At 38.2% G+C, this 23115-nt stretch overlaps 3 protein-coding genes across 4 annotated transcripts; all 3 read left to right on the forward strand.

Annotated features, from left to right (window-relative positions):
• The first annotated feature begins 2116 nt into the window (after positions 1-2116).
• Positions 2117-6954, forward strand: LOC126798194 (protein TRIGALACTOSYLDIACYLGLYCEROL 2, chloroplastic). Of its 2 annotated transcripts, XM_050525082.1 has the most exons (7): positions 2119-2225; positions 2309-2342; positions 3026-3689; positions 3773-4102; positions 5340-5455; positions 6475-6565; positions 6663-6954. In XM_050525082.1, the coding sequence occupies exons 3-7, from the start codon at positions 3186-3188 to the stop codon at positions 6753-6755; spliced, it is 1134 nt and encodes a 377-aa protein (XP_050381039.1). In that variant the 5' UTR covers positions 2119-2225; positions 2309-2342; positions 3026-3185; the 3' UTR covers positions 6756-6954. The 2 variants fall into 2 exon arrangements, 1 of the variants encoding a protein (XP_050381039.1); XR_007672498.1 differs by lacking the exon at positions 6663-6954 and having other exon boundaries at positions 2117-2225; positions 5329-5455; positions 6475-6492.
• A 1392-nt stretch (positions 6955-8346) lies between these two features.
• Positions 8347-17210, forward strand: LOC126798070 (uncharacterized). The gene is made up of 4 exons (XM_050524904.1): positions 8347-10230; positions 10553-10861; positions 11290-11381; positions 15951-17210. The coding sequence occupies exons 1-4, from the start codon at positions 9301-9303 to the stop codon at positions 16822-16824; spliced, it is 2205 nt and encodes a 734-aa protein (XP_050380861.1). The 5' UTR covers positions 8347-9300; the 3' UTR covers positions 16825-17210.
• A 479-nt stretch (positions 17211-17689) lies between these two features.
• LOC126798173 (calreticulin-3) lies at positions 17690-23062 on the forward strand. The gene is made up of 14 exons (XM_050525042.1): positions 17690-17836; positions 18216-18323; positions 18404-18596; positions 19250-19508; positions 19758-19814; positions 19907-19954; positions 20255-20341; positions 20416-20473; positions 21013-21080; positions 21255-21347; positions 21431-21487; positions 21589-21672; positions 22259-22291; positions 22745-23062. The coding sequence occupies exons 1-14, from the start codon at positions 17734-17736 to the stop codon at positions 22754-22756; spliced, it is 1260 nt and encodes a 419-aa protein (XP_050380999.1). The 5' UTR covers positions 17690-17733; the 3' UTR covers positions 22757-23062.
• The last annotated feature ends 53 nt before the right edge of the window (positions 23063-23115 follow it).

Genomic DNA, 23115 nt, shown 5'->3' on the forward strand with positions numbered 1-23115 from the left:
CCTGGCCCGGTTTGCCCTGTCATCGGTCATAATCATTATATTGACCGGTCTCGCTTAAAGATTGTTTCCTTCATTTTGTTTTTAATAAAAAAGAGAAATAAAAGTTAAACTCCTGATTACGAAACTACAATAAACATTAAACAATTTAGAGAAAATTTCGATCACTATAAAGTACATATACTCTAAAAAGTGTCAATTAACAAATAGCATTAAGCGACGACTCTTATTGATTTGATACTACAGTGATATAATGGGAAGATCACTAGCTACGCAACAACACGACTATATATGCTAACGTCTAATGTCTTGGCACCACCACTTAGGGGTGGGCATAAAAACGGAAATCATGATCCCGTCCCGAAATTCATAGGGACGGGATGGAACGGAGGTCTAAAAACGTCTGTGTCCCGATCTTGTCCCGTTTCATAATAGTGGAATGGGACGTGGGACGAATAATTTATATCTCACTTCGTCACGTCTCGTCCCGTCTTACCTTTAATGAAAATTTAAAAATTCTTATATATTTGTATCAAAATGAAACTAATTTATGTTCTTAATAACTCTAAAATTATATCAACTCAAATAAATAAATAGTAATTATAATATTTTGAACATAATATGCATTTTTTTTGTTAAAAATTTCATTATTGAATGTTACTTTGTTAATGAAAAAATAAAAATATAGGTTTTTATTTAACTTCATAAGAATGTGAGATTTGTCTCGTCCCGTCCCAACCGGGATTAATCCCGAGTGGGATGCATTATTTAAAACCCTCGTCCCGTCCCATCCCGTCCCGTGCACACCCCTACCACCACCTCATATCCTCAGTATGTGGTCTTGGATCTAGCACAAATGCACGCTCCGGCTGAAACTATAAAGGCCCAACATCCTCAAATTATTGTTCAAGACTATAGTGACAATAGTCAAGAGCAGTTTTGTTGTGTGGATCTTGACGATTCTTATTGTCACGTTTGATGTGCTAGGGGCAGGTTGGTTGCAAAGGTTTATTATATATGGAACGTTATGCTTAACGAGCTAAAGATTTGGAGAGCACTTTCAACGAGGCATATGCACATTGCTCTTCTTCTCATGGCAGCATGTTTCTAGTTTCTACAAATGGGGGCAAGGTGATTCTGATGCGAGGCATGCATGTCCCTATGGATGGCAAAGATGATTCTTCTGATCCGCAACATGTTTTTATGGATGGGCAATGTGGTCACGTCGTCAGCTTTAATTTGGAGAAGGGTACCGAAAATTTAGTACAAACATGGCAATTTTTAGAGGTTCTGAAATGGGAAGCGATGTGAATTAGCAAACGCACAAATTTTCTAAATATCTTACTTATCTCTCGATATATCGATGAAATTTAGACTACGATATGATATTCTCAATATAAGTTAAAGTTATCGTTCAACGCTAATTTTATGGTCAAAATCCGATATATCGAGTAAACTTGAGTTTGACCCGACATGTCACACCCCGCCTCCCCTCACCTTTTATAAGAAACGTTGTCGTTTTACTTTTGCAGGAAATTTTTTTAAGACATGTTGCATTTCATATCAGTAAAAAAAATCCATCTTCTTCAAATGTAAACACTCCATCTTCTTCATCATCGAACATTAAGACTTTGATCGTGAAAGTCAATAACTTCATATGAGTAAGCCTTAAACTTCTCTGTGACGCCAAATCATTCTTCTTCGTCTGCCTCAAATCTAACAAATCCTTATATAAATTTAGGAGTACTTTCGTTTGCACAAGAATGTTAGGTTGCTTATGCATTGTGATTATAGTTTTAGTCTCTTAGACCAACGAAGACTCGGCCTCTTCGAATAGTGAGCTACTTCCATGTCGGTTTTACTACCCATCCCTCTAGTCTTAGTTTTTGGTCAACCATCTTATTTGTCATGTGACAATATTAGATTCATCATAGTCAATTAGTCATCATACACCATGATGGTGTATTTATATTTTCTCAATGCCCAATCTGGCCCTCCATGTACCCTCTTTTACCTTTAGCCTTCATTTTCACCTCTTGACTCACTTCACCACTTCTTCTTCTTCTTCTTCTTCTTCTTCACTCTTGCAGGACCCTTCTGCCCAGGCAAGTTCAATCTCTAATCCTTCTCTTTCTTTCATCGCTCCCTTCAGCTTTCTAGGGTTTAATCGGCATCTCTTCTTTTCCTCTCACAACCCCACTGCAAAGTCAATCTCTCCTTGATTTCTCGTAATTCACAACCACGATTCTCAATTTCTTCTTTGGTTTTCCGATCCTTGACTCTTCTCTGTGTTTTATGTTTTGTGTTTCAGGCTCTCTAAAATCCACATTCAGTTGCGGATAGAGGTAATGATTCCCATCTCTCTCTTACTCTCTCTCTCTCTCTCTCTCTCTCTCTCTCTCTCTCATCTGTGTTGTGAATTTTGCAGTTTATGTTTTTCGAGTTCAGTTTGGAAATGCTTCTAATTTGTTAGGGTTTCATTACTAGGCTTATGATTCTTGTTATTTGTGAAATGTGTCACTGTGTTGTGTTGTATTTCTAGTCTGAGTAGGTTTATGATTTTTGTTACGGAGTGTTTGCGGCAGTTTAGTCTTTCTGTTATGTGGATAGTTGCTCAGTTGCTGGGATTTGGAATAGATTATACTGTATCATCATCATTCAATTGAAAATCACACAGAAGTTTTAGCCCTTTATTTGCACCATTGAGCTTTAATGTACAGATATGAAAGCAAGTCAAAACAAGTCGAAAACAATTGGTTCCTGGCCCACTCTAATGCTTACTTAAATTGGTCATATCGTGGTTTGGATATAGGTACTCATATAATCTGTATAATCATTTAGATGTCTATGCTAAAGTTATATGAACTAAAAAGAGAAGGAATTTTATGTTCTAACATTCGCCCTTATTTCTGAATTCTTGATCTCGGTATGTAGACCGTAAGTTGAATTATCTGGCTTTTCTCTGATTAGAGTATTGCCAATTTTGGAAAATAAAGATGGTTATAGTAATTCATTATCTGTTTTGTAGGATTTACACATGCTGGGTAGTTTTCAGCAGTGAAGCCTCATGTGAGAGTGCAGCCTTTTTACAGATTCGTGTCCGAACCCTTTGAAGGTTGTGAGCAACTGCTAGTTATATACTATTTCTGCAACAGCCACAAAAGCAATTTTCTGGATTATATTGAAAGATGATTGGGAATTCCTTGGTCCAAGTCTCAACATGCCCCACAATGTTGTCTCTGTCACGTTTTTCTTCAAATAGCTTGCCTCATCTCCCTCCAAGATCAGCAAGACTAACCCGGATAAGGGCTACATCTGCTAATACTGGACACACTCAACCTCCTTCCTCTTCTAAGAAAGACGGGAACATACTTGCAGTTGTATTGGATGCTCCTCGTACTATTTGGAGGCAAACATTACGACCATTGAGTGATTTCGGATTTGGCCGTAGAAGCATATGGGAAGGTGGGGTAGGGCTGTTTCTAGTCTCAGGGGCCGTTCTCCTTGCACTAAGTGTGGCTTGGTTGAGGGGTTATCAATTGCGGTCCAGATTCAGGAAGTACTTCGCTGTGTTTGAGTTCACTCAAGCTTGTGGAATAGTCACTGGAACGCCAGTGCGGATCAGAGGGGTCACTGTTGGAAATGTGATCCGTGTTAATTCTTCCTTGCAAAGTATCGAAGCTGTTGTTGAGGTATGGCTCAGTAACAAAATATTCCTTTACCTTTTGAAGTGGAAATACAACATTGTTCGACATTTAAATTATTATGTTTGCAGGTTGAAGATGATAAAACTGTCATACCTCGAAATTCACTGATTGAGGTAAATCAGTCAGGTCTTCTCATGGAGACAAGAATTGACATTACTCCTAGGGATCCAATTCCTAATATTTCAGTTGGGCCTCTTCATCCCGAATGTGACAAAGAAGGTATGATTGTATGTGATAGGCAAAAGATGAAGGGAAATCAAGGAATTAGTTTAGATGCATTGGTAGGCATATTCACGCGTCTAGGACGTGAAGTGGAGGAGATTGGTATTGCAAACACCTATGCACTTGCTGAGCGCGTTGCTGCTGTTATAGAAGAGGCAAAGCCACTTTTGAAAAAGGTGTGATTTCCCCTGTACTTTTATTTTCCTGTTTAAGTTGGTAACCTTCATTCCCTTCCTTGTTTTCTCCCTCAATCGTATTACTGGGATCCTTAAGCTTGTTGAATGTAGTTGCTTCTAAAGAGAAAGATATTTAGAGTCATACATATACTTGTAATTTGTTTTTCATATAGATTGCTTTAATGAGGTTATGAGGACACTTAAAAGTATGTGGGAGGGTCCTGAAATCTGAAAGATACTCCTTTTCACGTCACAATGAGAAAATTGCAATAGAAGATGTACATATGTTCAGAGTTCTAAGGCTGCATATTTATTTATTTGACGTTGCAGTAGCCTTCAGAATCACTGGATAGGTATTGGAGTCCGTTAGCAATAGTGCTGGTGTATAATTACATAAATTTTGTGTTTCATTAAAAGAAATGTCTGTATATTCCAGTTAGTTCTGCTACTTAACCATTATATATAGTTACAGAGTTAGGATTCAAGTCAGTATAACTATCGTGGAGTTTTAATCTACACTTTTTAACTGCATTTAATAATACAAGTTGAATTTAGTTTTAGGCGGACATTGGTGGCAGACTTGACTCCCAATTGGATACTTTTCCACATCTAGTTGTTGATTTATCGCGGAAGATGTCTTCCTTAGAAAACTACCCTCTTTATGCTGCTAGGTATGAAGATGTTTTGACATAAAGATCCTGTGCGAGTCTTGAAAAAGAAAATATACATAGCTTGGCTGGTCAACTCCATCTTTCAGTATAAACCTCTAATATCTTGACTGGTTGTTGCTGTGTGAACTTTGTTTTTCACATCAGACCCTCACCAATTTTAACTGACACGTATTTCTTTTCTTCTACTCTTCTCTAGAGTTTTATTTTATTTTATTTTCTCCCAGGGATGTAAAAATGTATCCGATTCTTGTCATTTTGGTGACAAACAGATCCTAAAAGTCCATTGTATAGAACTTGGAACCCACATTATAGTTGCAAGTATTATAGTGCACATATTTTTATGTTGGTTTAGGTTAATGTAAACTGGGTGTTTACTTGTAACTATCAGCTTATTGGTCATTTGTGTCATTTTAAATGTCCTATAGTCTTAACCATATGCCAGGGTGCTTATGGTGTAATGTGTAAACTGGGTGTTTGCTTCTCACTATCAGCTGATTCATCATTTGTATCATACATTAATATGTCCTCATGCACAAGTCAATGGCTCTGATGTAGTGATGCCTCAGATCGAAGCCATGGCTGGAGATGTTCAACCTTTATTGGCTGAGATTCATGATAGTGGTCTGCTAAAGGAAGTTGAGACTTTGACCCAAAGCCTCACGCAAGCCTCAGAAGATTTGAGGTAAATGATCTCAATCTAGTTAGATCACATGGAGCTATGCACATTGCTATTCACCAGTTATAATATATTATCTTATATCAAGATCAATGTGTAACTAAAAGAGGACCTTTCTTCTGAGTGTTATAACATTCTTCATTATTATAGCTATAATTGATGTCCAATGCCACTAGAGATTGTTGCGTCTTTTTATCCGTATTTCCTTGATATTTAATTAATTTGTATTTTCATATGCTTAATATCATATGATACTTGTTTAAAATGTTCAAGGTTTGTATTCACCAATAACCTTTCAGTTCTCTTTGTTTGAACTGTGTTATCATACTTGCATACTGATATTATGATCAAAAATTTGGCCCAACTCAGTACAGTTGGACGGTTAGCTTTTTAGTAATTTTAGGCTACTTTGTTATCAACTTGGTCATTCTCCTAATAAGTCAGTGTACTTTCTAGATCCACCATTCAACATTACCAGCTTCCGTATTCCTCAAAGCAGTTCAGTCTGATGCACCACACTAGTGACCTTCTAGCCTGCTACAGCTGATTCATTATCATTCTATCTTTGTTGCCACTGATTTGCAATGCTAGTCAGTGGTAGCGTTCACTTTGCTTCCATATGAGTTCAATAACATGTTTTTTTTTTAAACCATACTAGAAAGTGTACCATTGAGCTTGTTGTCTATCACCTAAATGCCGTAATGACTTATGCTAATTTTCTCCAGCTACTGAACAAGGCACTGCTTTTTTCTTCGAGACTAATGCATAACATACACATATTAGGATTCGGGACTTCAATCTATTATGGATGCTGAAGAACTTTTGCTTTAAAAATCTTATATTTACTGTGCAGAGCTTCAAGGAATTGATTATAACATGGTGTTTTTAGTTAGTTTCGTGATAAGCTTTTCAAATTATGAATAGTAAAAAATAATTGTGCCATCAAAGTTTATAGTAAATTATAATTAATATGGAAATCTCGCTGGCTCCCGGATTCTAGTGATAAAGAGCTTCATTTTCTGCAGGAGAGTGCACTCGTCAATTATGACCCCTGAAAATACAGAACTGATTCAGAAGTCCATATACACTTTGATCTTCACCATGAAGAACATTGAGGTGACCCTATATTTTAATTTCAAATTTTTTTCCTCCCTTTGTCATAGAGCCTTTACAAATCTGTTTCCTTCTTTTAATTGTATTATACTTTTTGCAGAATATTAGCTCTGATATATTGGGTTTCACGGGTGACGAGGCCACAAGAAAAAATTTGAAGTTACTCATCAAGTCTCTCAGCAGGCTATTATGAAGATAAGAGGTGGATTCGATATAGCTGCTTAGTGCTTACCTTAGTTGAGATGGCCAATTATGGTCTCTCACATGTATTGGAACTGTGTAGAGGAGGGTAAAATGAAGTGTCGCCTCATGGCCCTTTCTTTTTTCTACTTGAGATATTTTGTTGTGTTTTGTGTTTCTTTTATCAATGCACATAAGGGCTTTTACCGAGAGGTATTCTGTAGAAAATTTTGTTAAAATCTACATCAAATTTGAACTTTGATTCTAAATTTACCCCTGATCTTACAACACTTCTATCTAAACCTCTGTTTTCACAGCGTCCAAATCATATCCATCCCAAAAGTACTTCCCAGTTCCCGCAATAAGTGCTGGAGCCACTGTGTCTAGCAGGTTGTGCAATTACTGGCATTTTTAGATTCTTGTGGCCATCTCCTAGATCTTGCAAGGGAAGCGTTCTGGAATGGTCCAACCCCATCGTTCTTGCAAGGATCTAAAACTAGTTACCGATGTGGTAGAGGCAGAGCAACTCGTAGATGTGACATCATGTAACTCAACTACCCAACACTTATCTCATTCATCATGAAAACAACGTACCACGTTCGGTTTTCCATATTTGCCCGATAAATAGTTACTGGATTAATTGAAAAGAAGCCAAGAGCCAAAAAAATTTGGAAGTCAATGGACATACATGCTACCAAAAGCACTGTATAGACAGTTGGCACAGTTATGTACTTGAGGTGTGGCTAATGGTACCCTGCTCAATAAATGAAATGATCATTTGATACCTCGAGTACTAGTGTACTACAACGTTCACCTTTTTAAAGTTTTAGTACTTGTGTTTAAAGTTGTATCATCGCTCTAGTCACACCTAAATGAGATGCACATCAATATCACGAGTTAAATGTAGGTAATCCCATGAATTTAGTTATTTAAAGTTATAATATCTCTGTTTAAGGGTACATTTCGTCACTCTAGTCAGACACATTAAACAAGCTTCATATCTAGGTGATTCGCCTGCATAAAAGAATTTCATACATGTCGCCCTTCTTTCTTCCAGGGGGTTTCCAATATGGTTTGTTTCAATGTCCCGAGATATAGCTTCATCTTGGTGGATTGGTTAACTTGTTTCTGCGTATTAAGCACCCTTCACCACGCATGACCACTTTTTTATTTCAATGCTTTAGATTCTACTCTCAGAGTTCTTATAATAACACCAATGATTTCTCTTCTCATTACAAAATGAAATAAAATAAAAGGGAAGCAGTGCTGCTATTGTCTTGGGGATGTGACATCTTTTCTTGCAGCCGACACACCATGAGTCGATGACCTTGATGCTAACAATCTCTTACCGTCCACATGCACCCATTTGCATTCTTAGAATACAAAAACTTTAAACTAAATATCATATTTGCATTGAAACGTAAAAATCCATTTCTAAATTCCAATAAACTAAAAACAAAATTGATAATAAGAAAATATTACATTTCGTTTTCTGCAAAGATTCCCCATCCCCGAGTAGTTGCTAGCTGCAACAATTCTTGCGACCCTTTAACCGCTGCTTTGGCTCCACATTCATTTCATTCCCCAAAACCAAATGAATCAAATCCAAACCAAAGTGGGGTCTCACCCTCCCAAGTTTTTTTCCATCTGTTTTATGATGTGCATGTGTATAACACTGTGTTTCTGTCAGACACTGACAGCTCTTCCTCACACTCAAACTCAATCATACGTTAAGCCGGGCAGCCCTGGCTTCAATTATCTCTCTCCCTATTCCCATTCCTATCCCCATTTGTCCTTTTGCTGATCTGTAATCGTCTTCCTAAAACCCCAGAGTGGCCAGTTTTGTTATCTTCTTTACCCAAAAGGCAGAAACTACTCAACTCTTGCAGAGATTTCCAAGTTTTGTTTTTGTTCCCAATTTTGGTTGCTTATGTGATTCATTTATTGACCAAATGCCTATATTTCCTTTAGGCCCTCTTTACTCATTTCTCTCTTCTTCTGGGTCGGTGGTTCTTGCTCTCTGTTGCTTCACACAATCATTAATGCTGTTTGTTGAAAGGAAAAACCTTTTATTATGTAGTAGTGGTTGATGGTTTGGGTTTTAATTTAATCAGGAATCTTCATATTTTTCCTGAAAAGGATGGTCACCATTATTATTGGCAAAAGCACACTTACACCTACCAAGCATGAATCTTGTGCAATGCATGTTCCCCTTGTTATGTGTTTTGTGTGATTAAACCCTTCTTTGGTATCAAATATTATTTGCTTCTAAAGCTTTGTTCCCATTTTGCCAATCTCGGCAACCCTGTCAAAGTCCACAGATGCAATCTGGGTACTCTGGAAAAAGGTAAAAGGAGGCTCTTTTACCACTTGGGTGCTCACAAATCTGTGCTCCCAATCAGGGTTTTGTGTAAAAATTGAATCTTGGAGGTTTTTCTCATCTGGGTTTTGAGAAAAGTCTCAATCTTGAGGCTTTTCTCAACTGGATTTTGGAGTTTTTGGGTTTCTGTGTTATGTGGTATTGGAGTTGGAGGTGAGGGGTGTCCAGATCATAACAAATGGCGAATCTTGTCCCTGGTGTGCTGCTCAAGCTCTTGCAGCATATGAACACAGATGTGAAAGTGGCTGGGGAGCACAGGTCGTCTCTGTTACAAGTTGTGAGCATTGTTCCAGCTCTGGCAGGGGGTGAGCTTTTCCCAAACCAAGGCTTCTATCTCAAGGTATCAGATTCCTCTCATGCAACTTATGTATCTCTGCCTGATGAGCATGATGATTTAATTCTCAGTGATAAGATTCAATTGGGTCAGTTTATTCATGTGGACCGGCTTCAAGCCGCCACACCGGTCCCTATACTTCATGGTGTTAGGCCTGTTCCTGGGAGGCACCCTTGTGTGGGGAGCCCTGAGGACATTGTTGCTACACATTCTCTTGGTTTTCTTAACAATGATGCAAAGTCGGGTTCTAAAAATGGAGAGAAAGTGAAATCTGAGTCTAAAGTATTAGGAAGTGGTTATGGTGGAACAAGATTAAATGGTAATAGTGCCAAGGAGGAGAAATTAGATAAGAAACCGGGAGCTTTTGATAGATCAAAGTCTCAGCTATCCAAGCCATCAATGAATATAGAGGTGAAGAAGGAATCCTTGACCAGATTGAGGTCCTTGAATTCAAGGTCTATTCCATCATCTCCAACAGGTTGTTATTCATTGCCAACGTCTTTTGAGAAATTTTCGAACAGTGTCAAGAGCCAGGGAAAAGTAAAGGCAACAGCTAAGGCCGGAGGTATAGAAAAGACTAGTTCTGTTCGTGGGGTGAGTCCAGATGGGAGAAAGTCATTTTCGGGAAACCCAATGAGGAATTTGGTTCAGGGATTTGATATGGGGGCCAAGGCTCTGAGGAAGAGCTGGGAAGGAAATATGGAGGTGAGGAGTAGAGAGAGTTCAAAATCAAAGGATACCAGACGTGATTCAAAGTTAGAAGTTCGCATACCTGTAAGTCTTATTGTGCTTCACCTTTCGTTTTGAATGATTCATATTTCCTTTGGATTCACCCTTTATTTGATATTGATCCATTAATTGAACTTGTTAGCTCATCTGGTTTTCCTATAAGCCAGTATTTGAGTTGGGAAATGAACAATTCAATATGATTAGTGCAGTAATAATCAATGCTATTGTTTGAAAAATATTTATCTTCACTTTGTCTTTTTTATTTAATTCTGCAGTAACTAACTTTCAAAAGATTCGAAAAAAAAAGAGTTCATTTTCTGTTTCCCTTATGCACAAACTGTGATTATTGACAATATGCATTGTCCAGGGTCCTAGGAAAAGTATATCAAATGAGAGGTTGCCGTCTAAAGAGGAACCAAAGATGCAGATATCTACAAAGTCATTGAAGGAGGAGAATAAGGTTCAACAGTCTACAAAGAAAGTTGCAGCAAATGGAACGTTGGGCGATCAAGACAGGTCAATTAAACCAAGAATAGCAGCTGGAAAGAAATCATCGGATGCATCTAACAATGGATTTCCTGGAAACTTGGTCAAGGTTCCTTTAAATAACAGAAAACTAACAGATGGTGGTTTTCCATGGGCTTCACTTCCATCATCAGTTGCAAAGCTTGCAAAGGTATAGTTCTGTAATATCTTAAGGTTTTTGTTATTTACTGCATTAAGTCCCTCGTTTCTGGTAATTGATTATACTGTTCTTCCACCATCATATTTCACTACTTCAGAGGTTTTTCATACTAAACTTTGATATTTCAAAACAACCATGTCACAGATTTGTGATTCCCAAATTTTGTTTGCTTATTAGGTGCTGATATTGCTGTAATTTGTAGTCATTTGTTTTGCTTTGTACCGAATTCTAAATTGAGGAGCTTAATTTTCAACAATAGTTCATTTAATTCTGAGCAACAGCTATCTTTTCTCTTCACTGTGTAAGTTTTAGGACATGCATGTTATTTGGTATGCTGGTCTCTTTACATGTGTATTCTGGTATTCGACTCGGCACTTCTCTTACTAAATACTTTCACCGTTTCACATCTATCACAACAGGAAGTTTTGAGGCACAGGGATTCAGCACAAATGGCAACAATAGAGGCAATGCAGGAAGCTTCTACTGCAGAGAGCTTACTACGATGTTTGAGGTAAGGCTAAAGACTTTGAATAGCCCATTTACTTGTAGCTTCGTTTTGTTGATTTAAACTATCATTAGTCAAATGTTAACTCTCGCCACTTCTTACTGGACATCTTTGGCCTTGACTTTAGGGTCTGATTCACTTTGTGGCTGTAAAATTTCTATCTGGTTGTATGGCCTAATGTTAGCATCTAACAATTATAAATCCAAAGAATCTTAAATAGCAATATCTGGTGCAATCTAATCATCGTTCAGCCCTGTTTTTAGTTTTCTAAGGCTGCAGAGCATGATAAAGATAACAAATCCATTTTCCTTCTTAGAGTCGGGATTTTTGCCCTTAAATTCATGAACGCATAAGAGATCAGATCGAGGGTGCCACGGTAATGCTTTTACTTAGGGGAGTGGAACCAATCACAATAGATACAAGGGATATGAACAGCAATGGTCTTATGTGAGATTATAACAGATATACAATGGTCATTTGACATTATAATAAGAACCGTTGTGCGTTGTGTACATCATTATGGTCTTGGGGTGGTTATGCATTTAGTAATCAAACCTCCCACACCATAGAATCTTGAGGGAGGAAGCTTTTGCAAATATCTAGGTAGATAGAATGAAGAGGCATGAACCCCACAGCACTGGGAGCAAACCATGTGCCTGATCATTTATACCAAGTATTATCTACGGACTCATCATATATTACCTTCTAAGGTGCTGAAGTAATCATTTGCCATACCATTATGGTTAGAGACTTAGAGCAGCCTATCCAGCTTCATCAACCCCACACCTGACTGTCACCATCCACATTTATTATCTTCACATTGACCTTTGCCCTGTTAAATAAAATTTTATGAAGATAAAAACTAAATCAATCTTTTTCTGTTGTTATAAGCGCCTTTAGATCTTAATAGTTATTTGCGATATAAGCAAAGGAAAGTAAACAGAAACACACCAAAGTTATAGTGGTTCAGCTGAAGCCTACCTCCACTGTGATCTCTCTTGAGAGATTTACTAGTACTGAAGAATTTAGGTACAAGTACTTATTGCAGACCTTAACCCCTCCCTGTCTAGCTCCTATCTCTCTATCACCCTTAGCTCTCTCTTTAGGATTTCTGTCTCTCTCTCTAAAAACCTCCCTGCAGCCCTATTTATATCAATAGGGGCTGCTTAATACAATATGGACTAGGATTACTAAACCTAACACAAATCCTAATAGAATATTAGAAGATATACTCTCCTAAAACATATAGAAAAGCTGTGCTAACTTATTTCCTTTCTAAACCTGGATTTGATTACTAAATCCTAACTCCAACATGCATCAACGAGCCAAAAACACAACAATCTCCACCTTGGTGAGTTGATACCAAATGATTGTTGCAACCTTCAGGATGTCTTGTATCTCTTGAAGTAACCCTGAACAAACCTCCAAGATCATTCACCTTGGCAATACTCCTCTTGCCTCATCGCACCTCAAGTGAGGAGGTGCTCCACCACAACTCAGCATGTTGTGACACTAAGCAGGTTCAAGCAGTGCTTGAACTTCTCTACAGAAACTGGCTTTGTTAGACAATCTGCTGCATTGTCATTTGTGTGAACTTTCTCCACAATAATATATCCAGCTTCTATCTAATCTCTGATCCGGTGATAGCGAACATCAATGTGCTTTGTCCTTGCATGAAACACTTGATTCTTCGCCAAATGTATGGCACTTTGGCTGTCACACTTCACTACCACACCTTCCTGGTGAATACCAAACTGTCCTGCCAGTCCATTCAACCAAATAGCTTCCTTAGAAGCTTCTGTCAACGCCATATACTCTGCCTCAGTAGTAGATAGAGCTGTAACCTCTTGAAGATTTGCTTTCCAGCTCACAGGCCCTCCACCACAAGTGAAAACATAACCTGTTGTAGACCTTCTTCTATCTAAGTCTCCTGCAAAATCAGAGTCAACAAAACCAGCCACACAAGCTTCTTCTTGTTTTCTTTCAAACTTGATTCCAAACTGCCTAGTTCTCTTTAAGTACCTCAGAATCCACTTCACTGCTTCCCAATGACGCTTTCCCGGATTTGACATATACTTAGAGACAACACTCAATGCTTGAGCTAAATCTGGTCTTGTGCATATCATTGCATACATGAGACACCCTACTGCATTAGCATATGGAACATTCTTCATCGCATCAATCTCCTTTTGATTTGATGGCTTATGCTCTGCACTCAGCCGAAAGTGTGCAGCTAATGGGGTAGAAACAACCTTAGCTTCATCCATGTTGAACCGTTCAAGTACCTTCATAATGTACTTCTCTTGTGACAGCCATATTTCACTTGTGTTTCTATCCCTTCTTATTTCAATTCCAAGGATCTTCTGTGCAGCTCCTAGATCCTTCATGTCGAATTCAGCCCCCAAATTTTCCTTAAGTTTCTGAATTTTCAACATATCCTTGCATGCAATCAGCATGTCATCTACATATAGTAGTAGTAGAATTACCTCCCCATCTTCGAATACATGGTAGTAAACGCAACAGTCATATTGACACCTTGTGTAGCCTATCTTCAGCATGTATGTGTCGAAACGCTTGTACCACTGCCTTGGCGATTGCTTGAGTCCATATAGAGACTTCTTTAGTCGACAAACCAGATTCTCTTTCCCTGTTTCGACAAAACCCTCCGGCTGCGACATGTAAATGTCTTCTTCGAGGTCCCCATGAAGAAACGCAGTTTTAACATCCATCTGCTCAATCTCCATATCATACTGAGCTGCTATAGACAACAACAACCGTATTGAAGTATGTTTGACCACCGGAGAGAAAATCTCGTCATAGTCCACTCCCTCTTTCTGCGAATACCCTTTTGCCACCAGACGTGCTTTGTACTTTATGGCATCATCATCATGTATTCCTTCTTTCTTCCTAAACACCCACTTACAGCCAACAAGTTTTCTTTCTTTGGGTTTAGGAACCAACTCCCACACGGAATTCTTATGCAGAGATTCCATCTCTTCTGCCATAGCACCAATCCAACCTTCCCTTTCTTCGCTTTCTATAGCTTCTTGATAAGTAGTTGGATCACCTTGACTAATGGTCAGAGCATGACTCACATCTTCTTCGGTTTCAAATCCGTACCGTTGTACCTTCTTTAAATTCCTCTTTGGTTTGTCAAGTGCTATGACTCGCCTCACTGGCTCAGGTTCTTGTGGGATGGGAGGATTTTGACTCCTACGTGGGGACTGCTCCACCTGAGCCCTAACTGGTGACTGTTGTTGCTGCTCTGGTTCCTCAATGGCTACTTGATCATTCCCTACTTGCTCCACCTGAGCTGGAGAATCTTCAACTGATCGTTTAGCTAATGATATCTCGATTGCTTCTTCATCTTTTTCAGCAACAGTCATCTTCTCCTCCTTACTATTAGCTTCTATATTTAACAGCATAGTCTTCTCATCAAAAACAACGTCCCTGCTGAGCACTCTTTTCTCGTTGATTATATCCCACAACTTATAACCTTTTACTCCTCTTTGAAAACCAATAAACACACATTCAAGTGACTTTGGTTCCAGTTTGGTTCTTTCATCCTTGGGAATATGCGCAAAGGCGCTGCATCCAAACACTCTTAAGTTGGAATAGTCAACTGGTTTTCCAGACCATACCTCCTCTGCACACTTGAAGTTAATAGCCTTTGAAGGTGATCGATTAATCAAGTAACAAGCATGATTAAGCGATTCTGCCCAAAACTCTTCAGGCAACCCTGCATGAAGCCTCATGCTTCTTTCTCTCTCCAAGAGAGTTCTGTTCATCCTCTCTGCAACACCGTTTTGCTGGGGAGTTTTCTTAACAGTAAAGTGTCTTGTAATGGCTTCATCTTTGCAGAATTGTAAGAACTGATTACTTCTATATTCACCTCCATTGTCGCTTCTCAACACTTTGATTTTCCTGCCCGTTTGGTTCTCGATTTCAGCCTTCCACTCCTTGAACTTTGGAAAGACCTCATCTTTTGTCCTCATAAAGTAAACCCAAACTTTCCTTGAAAAATCATCTATGAAAGAGACAAAGTATTTGGCCTTACCCAACGATTTTGTTGATGCAGGCCCCCAAACATCTGTGTGAATATAGTCTAATACTCCTTTGGATTTGTTCTCACTGCTGCTCACTTTCTGGGGTACATGTAATGTGTAATTTCCAACTATTTCAGTTGTAGCTTTAAAGCTTAAAGCATTTTTGTCTCAGTGGTCTTTACGTTCCTTTCCTCTGATAAAACTTATGTTTCCAAAGAATATACAGAAAACATTAAAACAAAAGATTAAGAAAGAAGTATTCTTCAACTTCAAAGTATACATATAAACCATTTATAGTTCATTGCTTGCTTTGTAGGATACTTGTTGTGCCATGTCCTGGAGGAAAAGATTATGTACAGTCGATGTATGATAGGAAGATGATTATCTGAACTGTGATATTGTTGAAGCGTCTATATTGTGCAAATGAATTACTTCCAAGTGTACTGTAGATTGATAATACCCATCTGTGAGTTTAAGATTTGTACTTTGTTTGTCTGACATACAATTTTTTCTTGATCTGGCCATGTAGCATATATTCTGAGCTAATTACCTCTGCCAAGGAAGATAATCCACAGCCTGTGGTAGAGCAGTTTTTAGCCCTCCATGCTAGCTTGAATAATGCTCGTCTAGTAGCTGATTCTCTATCCAAAGTTACACCAGCCGGTTCATCCCCAGATCGTGAAGGGACCCCATCAGAAGAAGTGCTAAAGGTTACATCTGAGAGGTGGAAACAGGCAGCATATTGGGTACAAGCTGCATTAGCGACTAATTTGTCTTCCTTTGCTGTCTTTAGTAAAGAGACCAATTCAACCTCTGTTCCGGGTTCAGCTTCCTCTCAAAACCAAAAGAATGTCTCTGCAAATCAACCCATCTTAGTTCTAGACAACTCTACCAAGAATGGGACGACAAAATCCCAGGGAAAAATTCGCCAGACAGTAGGCTCCAAGGTTGGTGCAACACCAGGGACTCCTCGACGAGTCGGGGATGGATCAGCCCTCAGTCAAAAACCACAAGCACAACCTCTACCTGAATGGATTAAAGGAAATGGGCTATATGAGACTGTCGACTTGGCCGAAATGTTGCGACTGCACTCACAAGATTGGTTCTTGAAATTTGTGGAGAGGTTCCTCGATGCTGATGTGGACACTTCAGCTTTGTCGGATAATGGTCAAATATCAGGAATGTTAACTCAGCTCAAGAGTGTGAATGATTGGTTGGATAGTATTGGTTCTAACACAGATGCAGAAGAAGCAACTGCTGTTTCTGAAGAGACCATTGACAGGCTACGGAAAAAGATCTACGACTATCTTCTTACACATGTCGAATCTGCTGCCGCCGCTCTTGGTGGAGGACCACAGTCATCACCACGGCTTCCAACAACAGAAACAAAAGTTAGAAAATGAATCAATTTATATACTGCACTGTAGTTTGGTACTGCTGAGTTTTAGTGTCCTGCATTTGGCTTCATGCATTACCTATCCTCGAAGCCGAGCCCTTAAACCACCAAGTGGTCCGAGGAGCTCGGTTCGACTGTGTACATATATATCTCACATGGGTCCGAGGAGAGGGGTATAGATGGCAAATGGTGGCTAGTTAGAAGAGAGAATTTGAGTTGAAAGTGCAACATATGTTTTTTTTCTTCTTGTTCCTTTGATCCTTTATACAGCTTGTTTCATGAGAGGGGTGACAGGAAATCAAAATAGTTTTGGGGAGTTGGAGGTTTGAAATTTCTTCGTATATTGTGGCTTGATTATATGCCTTGTTGAACCTCATAGAGGGTGGAGACTTGGAGTAACTTTCAATTGTGTTGGCAAGGTTAATTACCTCAAGGTGGCCTTTTATAGAAGTAAACTTTTGGCAAGAGAAATAGCCGTTGAAAAGGTCACTGTCGTGAACTTCTGATTTTCACCCTCAAGTTTTTTTTTTTTTTTTACAAAGAAGGAACTTACCTCTAGAGTCTAGACTAAAATGCGAGTGTAAAGGGTAAAAATCAAACAGGAATAATGTCAAGAACGATACTACATAATTAGATACTGAAAAACATGAAACAATGTCACAAAACAAATGCCTCAAAGTCTCAAACACTGATCTCTACATTGAAAATGTATGAAGTACTAACCAGACATCTGGATAAATAGTGCAAAAATTACCGGTTGCAGTAAAAACTATGTCTGCGGTTAATCACGGAAGGTACGAGAAATACAGAAATTGGTGGGACTATAAATAATGGAGAGCTCAATTATGGTGAAGGAGAGAGTGAAAGTTTGACCAAAGACTGAGTGTGAAGTCAAGTCTCTCTGAGAGAGCCAAAGATGAAGCTTCTCGAACCTCTTAACCTTCTTCACCTTCTTCTTCTGCTTCCGCTTCTCTTCCGTCTCGCCGTCGCCGAAGTCTTCTTCGAGGAGCGATTTGAAGGTACACGCTGGCTATAACTTTACCGAATTCAAATACAGTAAACGATTGCTCCCTCTAGAATCTTCGTCTGCTATTTTGGATCAGATTGCTTAGATTTGGTTAATGCTTTGCTTAATTAGTTGCGGAAACGAGTGATTTAGTGTTTGTGTTAGTAAAGATCACGAGTTTTATTAATTAATTTATGATGTATGAGCCTAGTGTTGAGCTATGAAATTCGTTGAGATTTGGATTGGTGATTAAGTTGAGGGAGTGATTTAGTTTGTGTGTGTGGTAGCTGAGATGATTGGTTTTGATTAGTAACTAGGGATTTAGCATTGGTGTTGTTTTCGAGTTTGTTAGGAAATGTGATTTGTGTGATCATTTTGTGTGTGGAGAAAAGATGGATGGAAGAGCCGGTGGGTGTTGTCGGACTGGAAGAGGGCCGAAGGGAAAGCCGGAACGTTTAAGTACACCGCAGGGAAATGGTCTGGAGATCCTGATGATAAAGGTATGCTAAGGACTTGATTGATTTTTTTATGTTTTTTAACAGATTTGTGCTTTTGGATGATGATTTATGTGTTTATGTAGGCATTCAGACATATAGTGATGCAAAGCATTACGCCATATCTGCGAAGATTCCCGAGTTCAGCAACAAAAACAGAACTCTAGTGGTCCAGTACTCGATTAAATTTGAGCAAGACATTGAATGTGGTGGAGGTTACATTAAGCTTCTGTCTGGCTATGTGAATCAGAAGAAGTTCGGCGGTGATACCCCATACAGGTCTGTGGATTTTATAGCTTCTGCCACCACAGAGACACGCATATGTACTGTTTGTCAATTCGAGGACTCTTATATTGCTTAAGAATCTTTATAGAAAAGTATGTCTGCAAGCTGTGCCCTGCGTGATTATTTTGTTTGTTCTAACTCATATGCTCATCCATTCTTTATGGTTATGTGGTAACGAACTCATGAATCCTTGGTAACATTTTGTCCGTTTTAATTTGTATCTGATACATTCATGGAATTAATTTGTATTTCATGGCCAGCTAACTTCATACCTTGTTTGAGACACTCAGCCAAATGTTATTGACTTATAGATTCTGGAACTCAATATAAGATGGTTTTGTTAGTATTATGTTTAACAAAGGTCTTAGGCAGAGAACATTTAACAAAACAAATCAAAGAAATACAGGCTGAGACAAATAATGCAGCTTGAGTAGCTTAGGAACTGGTCATGTCAACATTAGGCTTTCATAAATAGTGTTGAGTTCGCCTTGAAGTAATTACTAAAGATCAAGTCACCTTGAAGTTGATTTATTTTTGCGTTTGTCAGGTTGCCTGTATGAAGTTCACATACTTGGTTTTTGGCAAGCTTGCATGCTGTATAACTTTCTTAATTGTCATCTTTCTTACTTCACATTTTGTTATTGCAGTTTCATGTTTGGACCAGATCTATGTGGCTCACAGACCAAAAAACTACATCTTATACTTTCTTACCAGGGGCAGAATTATCCCATTAAAAAGGATCTTCAATGTGAAACAGACAAGTTAACTCATTTTTATACATTTATTCTTAGACCTGATGCAACTTATAGTGTCCTTGTTGACAATCGAGAAAAAGATTCTGGAAGCATGTATACTGACTGGGATATACTTCCCCCACGAAAAATCAAGGATGTTAACACAAGAAAGGTATTGTTTTAATATCTAAATTGTTTAAATAATTGATGTCATGCATGACTAAGTGTTGAGGAGTGCTTTGTCTGGAAGTTATATTCTAAATCAACACTATCTGATGTTGTACATACTTTTGGTAAATTTTTGCTTATCAATCAAATAACTTTCATAATTTTGATTATTTCATTATGCACTTGTCTCGTTCATACCTAACCTACCACTTCATATCACAGATTTATATATTTACTATTGTTGTCCTCGCAGCCATCAGACTGGGATGACAGAGAGTACATTGACGACCTTAAAGCCGCCAAACCAGAGGTATCATACTCTGCTCTAGTAATAAGTTATATGTAATCAACTAATCATTTCATATAATTCACAAATTCTATTTATCTCTTTTAATGTTGTAGGGCTATGATTCGATTCCATCAGAAATTCCTGATCCAAAGGCCAAAGAGGTTTGTTGAATTCTATTTATCATTGCATTGAATATGCTGTGACTTCTGTCAACGCTGGTGGGATTAATGCAAACACAATCCCTGGACAAATTCTTTTGTTATGCATGTGGAATATTTGTTCTGATTAGGAGCTAGAATTTAGTGGGAATAGGATTTGATGAGACCATGACCTTGCATCTCCTGGAAATTTTTATTATGTCTGTCTGCAATTCTGCATTCATTAAATGCATTTATTGGGTTTCACGAATTACTTAGATATTGGATGAAAAGTTTTCTGAAAAAGTGCTGATGGTTTCATAGCCGGAGGACTGGGATGAGGAAGAGAACGGAGTATGGAGACCACCGAAGATCCCAAATCCAGCTTACAAGGGGCCATGGAAGCGCAAGGTGCTTTTATAATAATATAAATTAGATTGAAAATCATTGTTGACATGGCTGCTAATTTTTTTGATGTGATGCAGAAGGTCAAGAACCCCAACTATAAGGGGAAGTGGAAGACTCCATGGATTGATAACCCAGGTATGTTCACGAGCTTCCGAAAATTTCTAGTGTGTAGAAGTTCCTTGTTTGACACAACAGAAGGGAAGAAAGAATACACAATCATATATGAAGATTATTGAATGCTCTCAATTCTATTAATATATCCTATATGGTCAACCAAAGTGATTATTCAATTTCCAGTGGCTCCTGATTTTAAGTGCATATATGCCATAAAAATATGAGGCCAGTCTCATATGCCATCCTCCTTTTGGGTCTGATTATTCTATTTAAAGGATTTATAGTGCTGTTGACATAGTTTGACATGAGTTGTATCCACATAGAAGATAGCAAGTCCTTTATCCTATTTACTTGATTTAAAGGACCCCAACATCCTGTTGACATAGATTGTTTTTCTTTGACGCACAAAACGAGTTTGCCTTTGTCACTTTGCTGCAAGTTTCTTAAGGTTGCTTATAATGGTGTGTGTTTGTGTGTGTCTAAGAATGTGGAGTCAGATTTCTGTCCAGCTTAGCAGTTTTCTTAACTTACAGCTTCAAACTTTTCCTGTATTTGTGCAGAGTTTGAGGATGATCCTGACCTTTATGTGCTGAAGCCAATAAAATATGTGGGCATTGAAGTTTGGCAGGTAGGTGTCATGAAGTAACATTTTCTACCAAAATTTCACTACTTTGATCAAAACTTGAAACAACTACATTCAGAGAGGTGTCAAAATGATTTTATTTTATTACAAAAATTGGAATTAGTAAACTTGTTGCTCTGATCCTTTCTGGAATGTTGAGCCTCATCAAATGGGTTGCAGGTAAAAGCTGGTTCAGTTTTCGACAACATTTTGATTTGTGATGATCCACAGTATGCAAAACAAGTGGTAGAAGAGATTTTTTCAAATAGAGAGGTAAGTTGGTCCTTCAAATGTTTATTTTTGTCATTTAACTTGATTAAAGTGTCAAACATCAGTAATGAGCTGCGTACCTTTAGGCTGAAAAAGAAGCCTTTGAGGAAGCAGAGAAGGAGAGAAGAGCACGAGAAGAAGAGGTGAATAAGAGTAACTTCTTCTTTGCTTTTTAACTCTGAGTTGCCACTGTAATCACACACTAGTCGTGATCGATACCAATCCAATTTGATTGCTCATGTAGGATGCCAGAAGAGCACGAGAGGAAGGTGAAAAAAGGAAAAGGGAGAGAGATCATCAGTATGGAGATAGGAGGCGCCGTAGAAGGGTATTGCACTTCTTGATTCCGTTTCATTTCTGATATGATACTGTTGTTTTTGTCTCAGTAGTACATAAAAAATAGATTCCATGCTGTTAACTCCTTTTAGGTTGGTAAGGATTGATTAGTTAGGATGTTTTCAATAATGATATCTTCCCACATTATCATAGTAACTGTTAACTTTGATTTACATTGTCAATCTCTGGGAAGATTATGATTCTAGAGATGCTGAACATGAAGGTAATACACATATTGTATGGTTTACATCAAAAGGAGGCCCTAATTAGGAGTAGGAAAAAAGTCTTTTTATAGACGTTTTTTGTTTTTGTTTTCTGGGTTGATGCATGGTTGTCTAACTGATAAAAAGTTCAAAACCCACAATAAAACAGATGGACCCTAATTAGATAGGTATACTTTCAAGTCCTCTCAAGGTTTAGATCGTGTAGTAGTATGGACTTATCACGAGACAGGATGGATGTAATCTGCAAGTTGATCTTCTTACAGTTGGGTATGATGCAAAATTAAAATGTGTTCATTACAGATTTGTGATAATGACACCGAGAGTCTGATTTGAATACTGTGTTTTGTTTTGCAGCATGATCCACGGGATTATTTGGATGATTACCATGTAAGGAGTGTTAACCTTTTACTTTATTTCGTTCTCTTTTCATTGTTTATTAGCGCCATAGTGATTCTATGTCTTGTATTAGACCCAAATAAGTGGAACCTCTAGCTAATTATATTCCAAAGTTGCATGTAAAAGTCATTCACGATGAACATTACTGCTGCACTATTTATACTACATGAGCAAATGGCAACCTATGAACAAGAATATAAAAATAAATGTGTTTAGGCACCTTGACCTTAAAGTTAAACCATCCATTCACTGAAGAATATTCAAGCTCCCATCAACGTGTTTTACCATGTTTGAGCTCCTTAATGCTGCATCTTAACTATGAACTAAACATATGCATACCATGTTTAAAGACTGCTGCGTATTTTTATACTGATCACAAGATAGTGACTCTGAGTTCTTTGTTTTTTTTTTTTCAATTTCAATTTAATTTTTCTTGACTTGCAGGATGAACTATGACACATCATATTGATGTTTCAATTCATATTACACCTCACCAAAAGCACTCCCCATTATCAATCGAGAGGCATGTTTTTTGTCCAAAACTCCAAATCAAGGACGTGGTACGGAGGTCATTCAAGTATTCTTTGGCCATGGGATCTTCTGTAGCTTTCTAATGTCAGGGACCAAAAATATCAAATGGTGATGCGTGTTTTTGGTTGAGTACAAGGATGTTGTGATATTGTATGCTCACCCGACTTGTATCAAATTTAGCTTATGCCTCAAGAATGCATCAACTTTTCTTCTGGTTTCTATTCTACAACATCTTCAATCTTTTTTGTACTTTTCTGTTTTCAAAGGGGAAAGGTTAATTGGTT

This window comes from Argentina anserina, chromosome 1, assembly GCF_933775445.1.
Source record: "Argentina anserina chromosome 1, drPotAnse1.1, whole genome shotgun sequence".
In the NCBI taxonomy this organism is placed as follows: domain Eukaryota; kingdom Viridiplantae; phylum Streptophyta; class Magnoliopsida; order Rosales; family Rosaceae; genus Argentina; species Argentina anserina.

Coding starts and splice junctions, on each gene's coding strand:
- LOC126798194 (XM_050525082.1), top strand. CDS start 3,186: ATGATTGGGAATTCCTTGGTCCAAGTCTCAACATGCCCCACAATGTTG. Junction 3,690..3,772: donor GTATCGAAGCTGTTGTTGAG/GTATGGCTCAGT, acceptor TTATGTTTGCAG/GTTGAAGATGATAAAACTGT. Junction 5,456..6,474: donor CAAGCCTCAGAAGATTTGAG/GTAAATGATCTC, acceptor CATTTTCTGCAG/GAGAGTGCACTCGTCAATTA.
- LOC126798070 (XM_050524904.1), top strand. CDS start 9,301: ATGGCGAATCTTGTCCCTGGTGTGCTGCTCAAGCTCTTGCAGCATATG. Junction 10,231..10,552: donor AGTTAGAAGTTCGCATACCT/GTAAGTCTTATT, acceptor TGCATTGTCCAG/GGTCCTAGGAAAAGTATATC. Junction 11,382..15,950: donor AGCTTACTACGATGTTTGAG/GTAAGGCTAAAG, acceptor CTGGCCATGTAG/CATATATTCTGAGCTAATTA.
- LOC126798173 (XM_050525042.1), top strand. CDS start 17,734: ATGAAGCTTCTCGAACCTCTTAACCTTCTTCACCTTCTTCTTCTGCTT. Junction 20,474..21,012: donor TCCATGGATTGATAACCCAG/GTATGTTCACGA, acceptor GTATTTGTGCAG/AGTTTGAGGATGATCCTGAC. Junction 21,348..21,430: donor AGATTTTTTCAAATAGAGAG/GTAAGTTGGTCC, acceptor GCGTACCTTTAG/GCTGAAAAAGAAGCCTTTGA.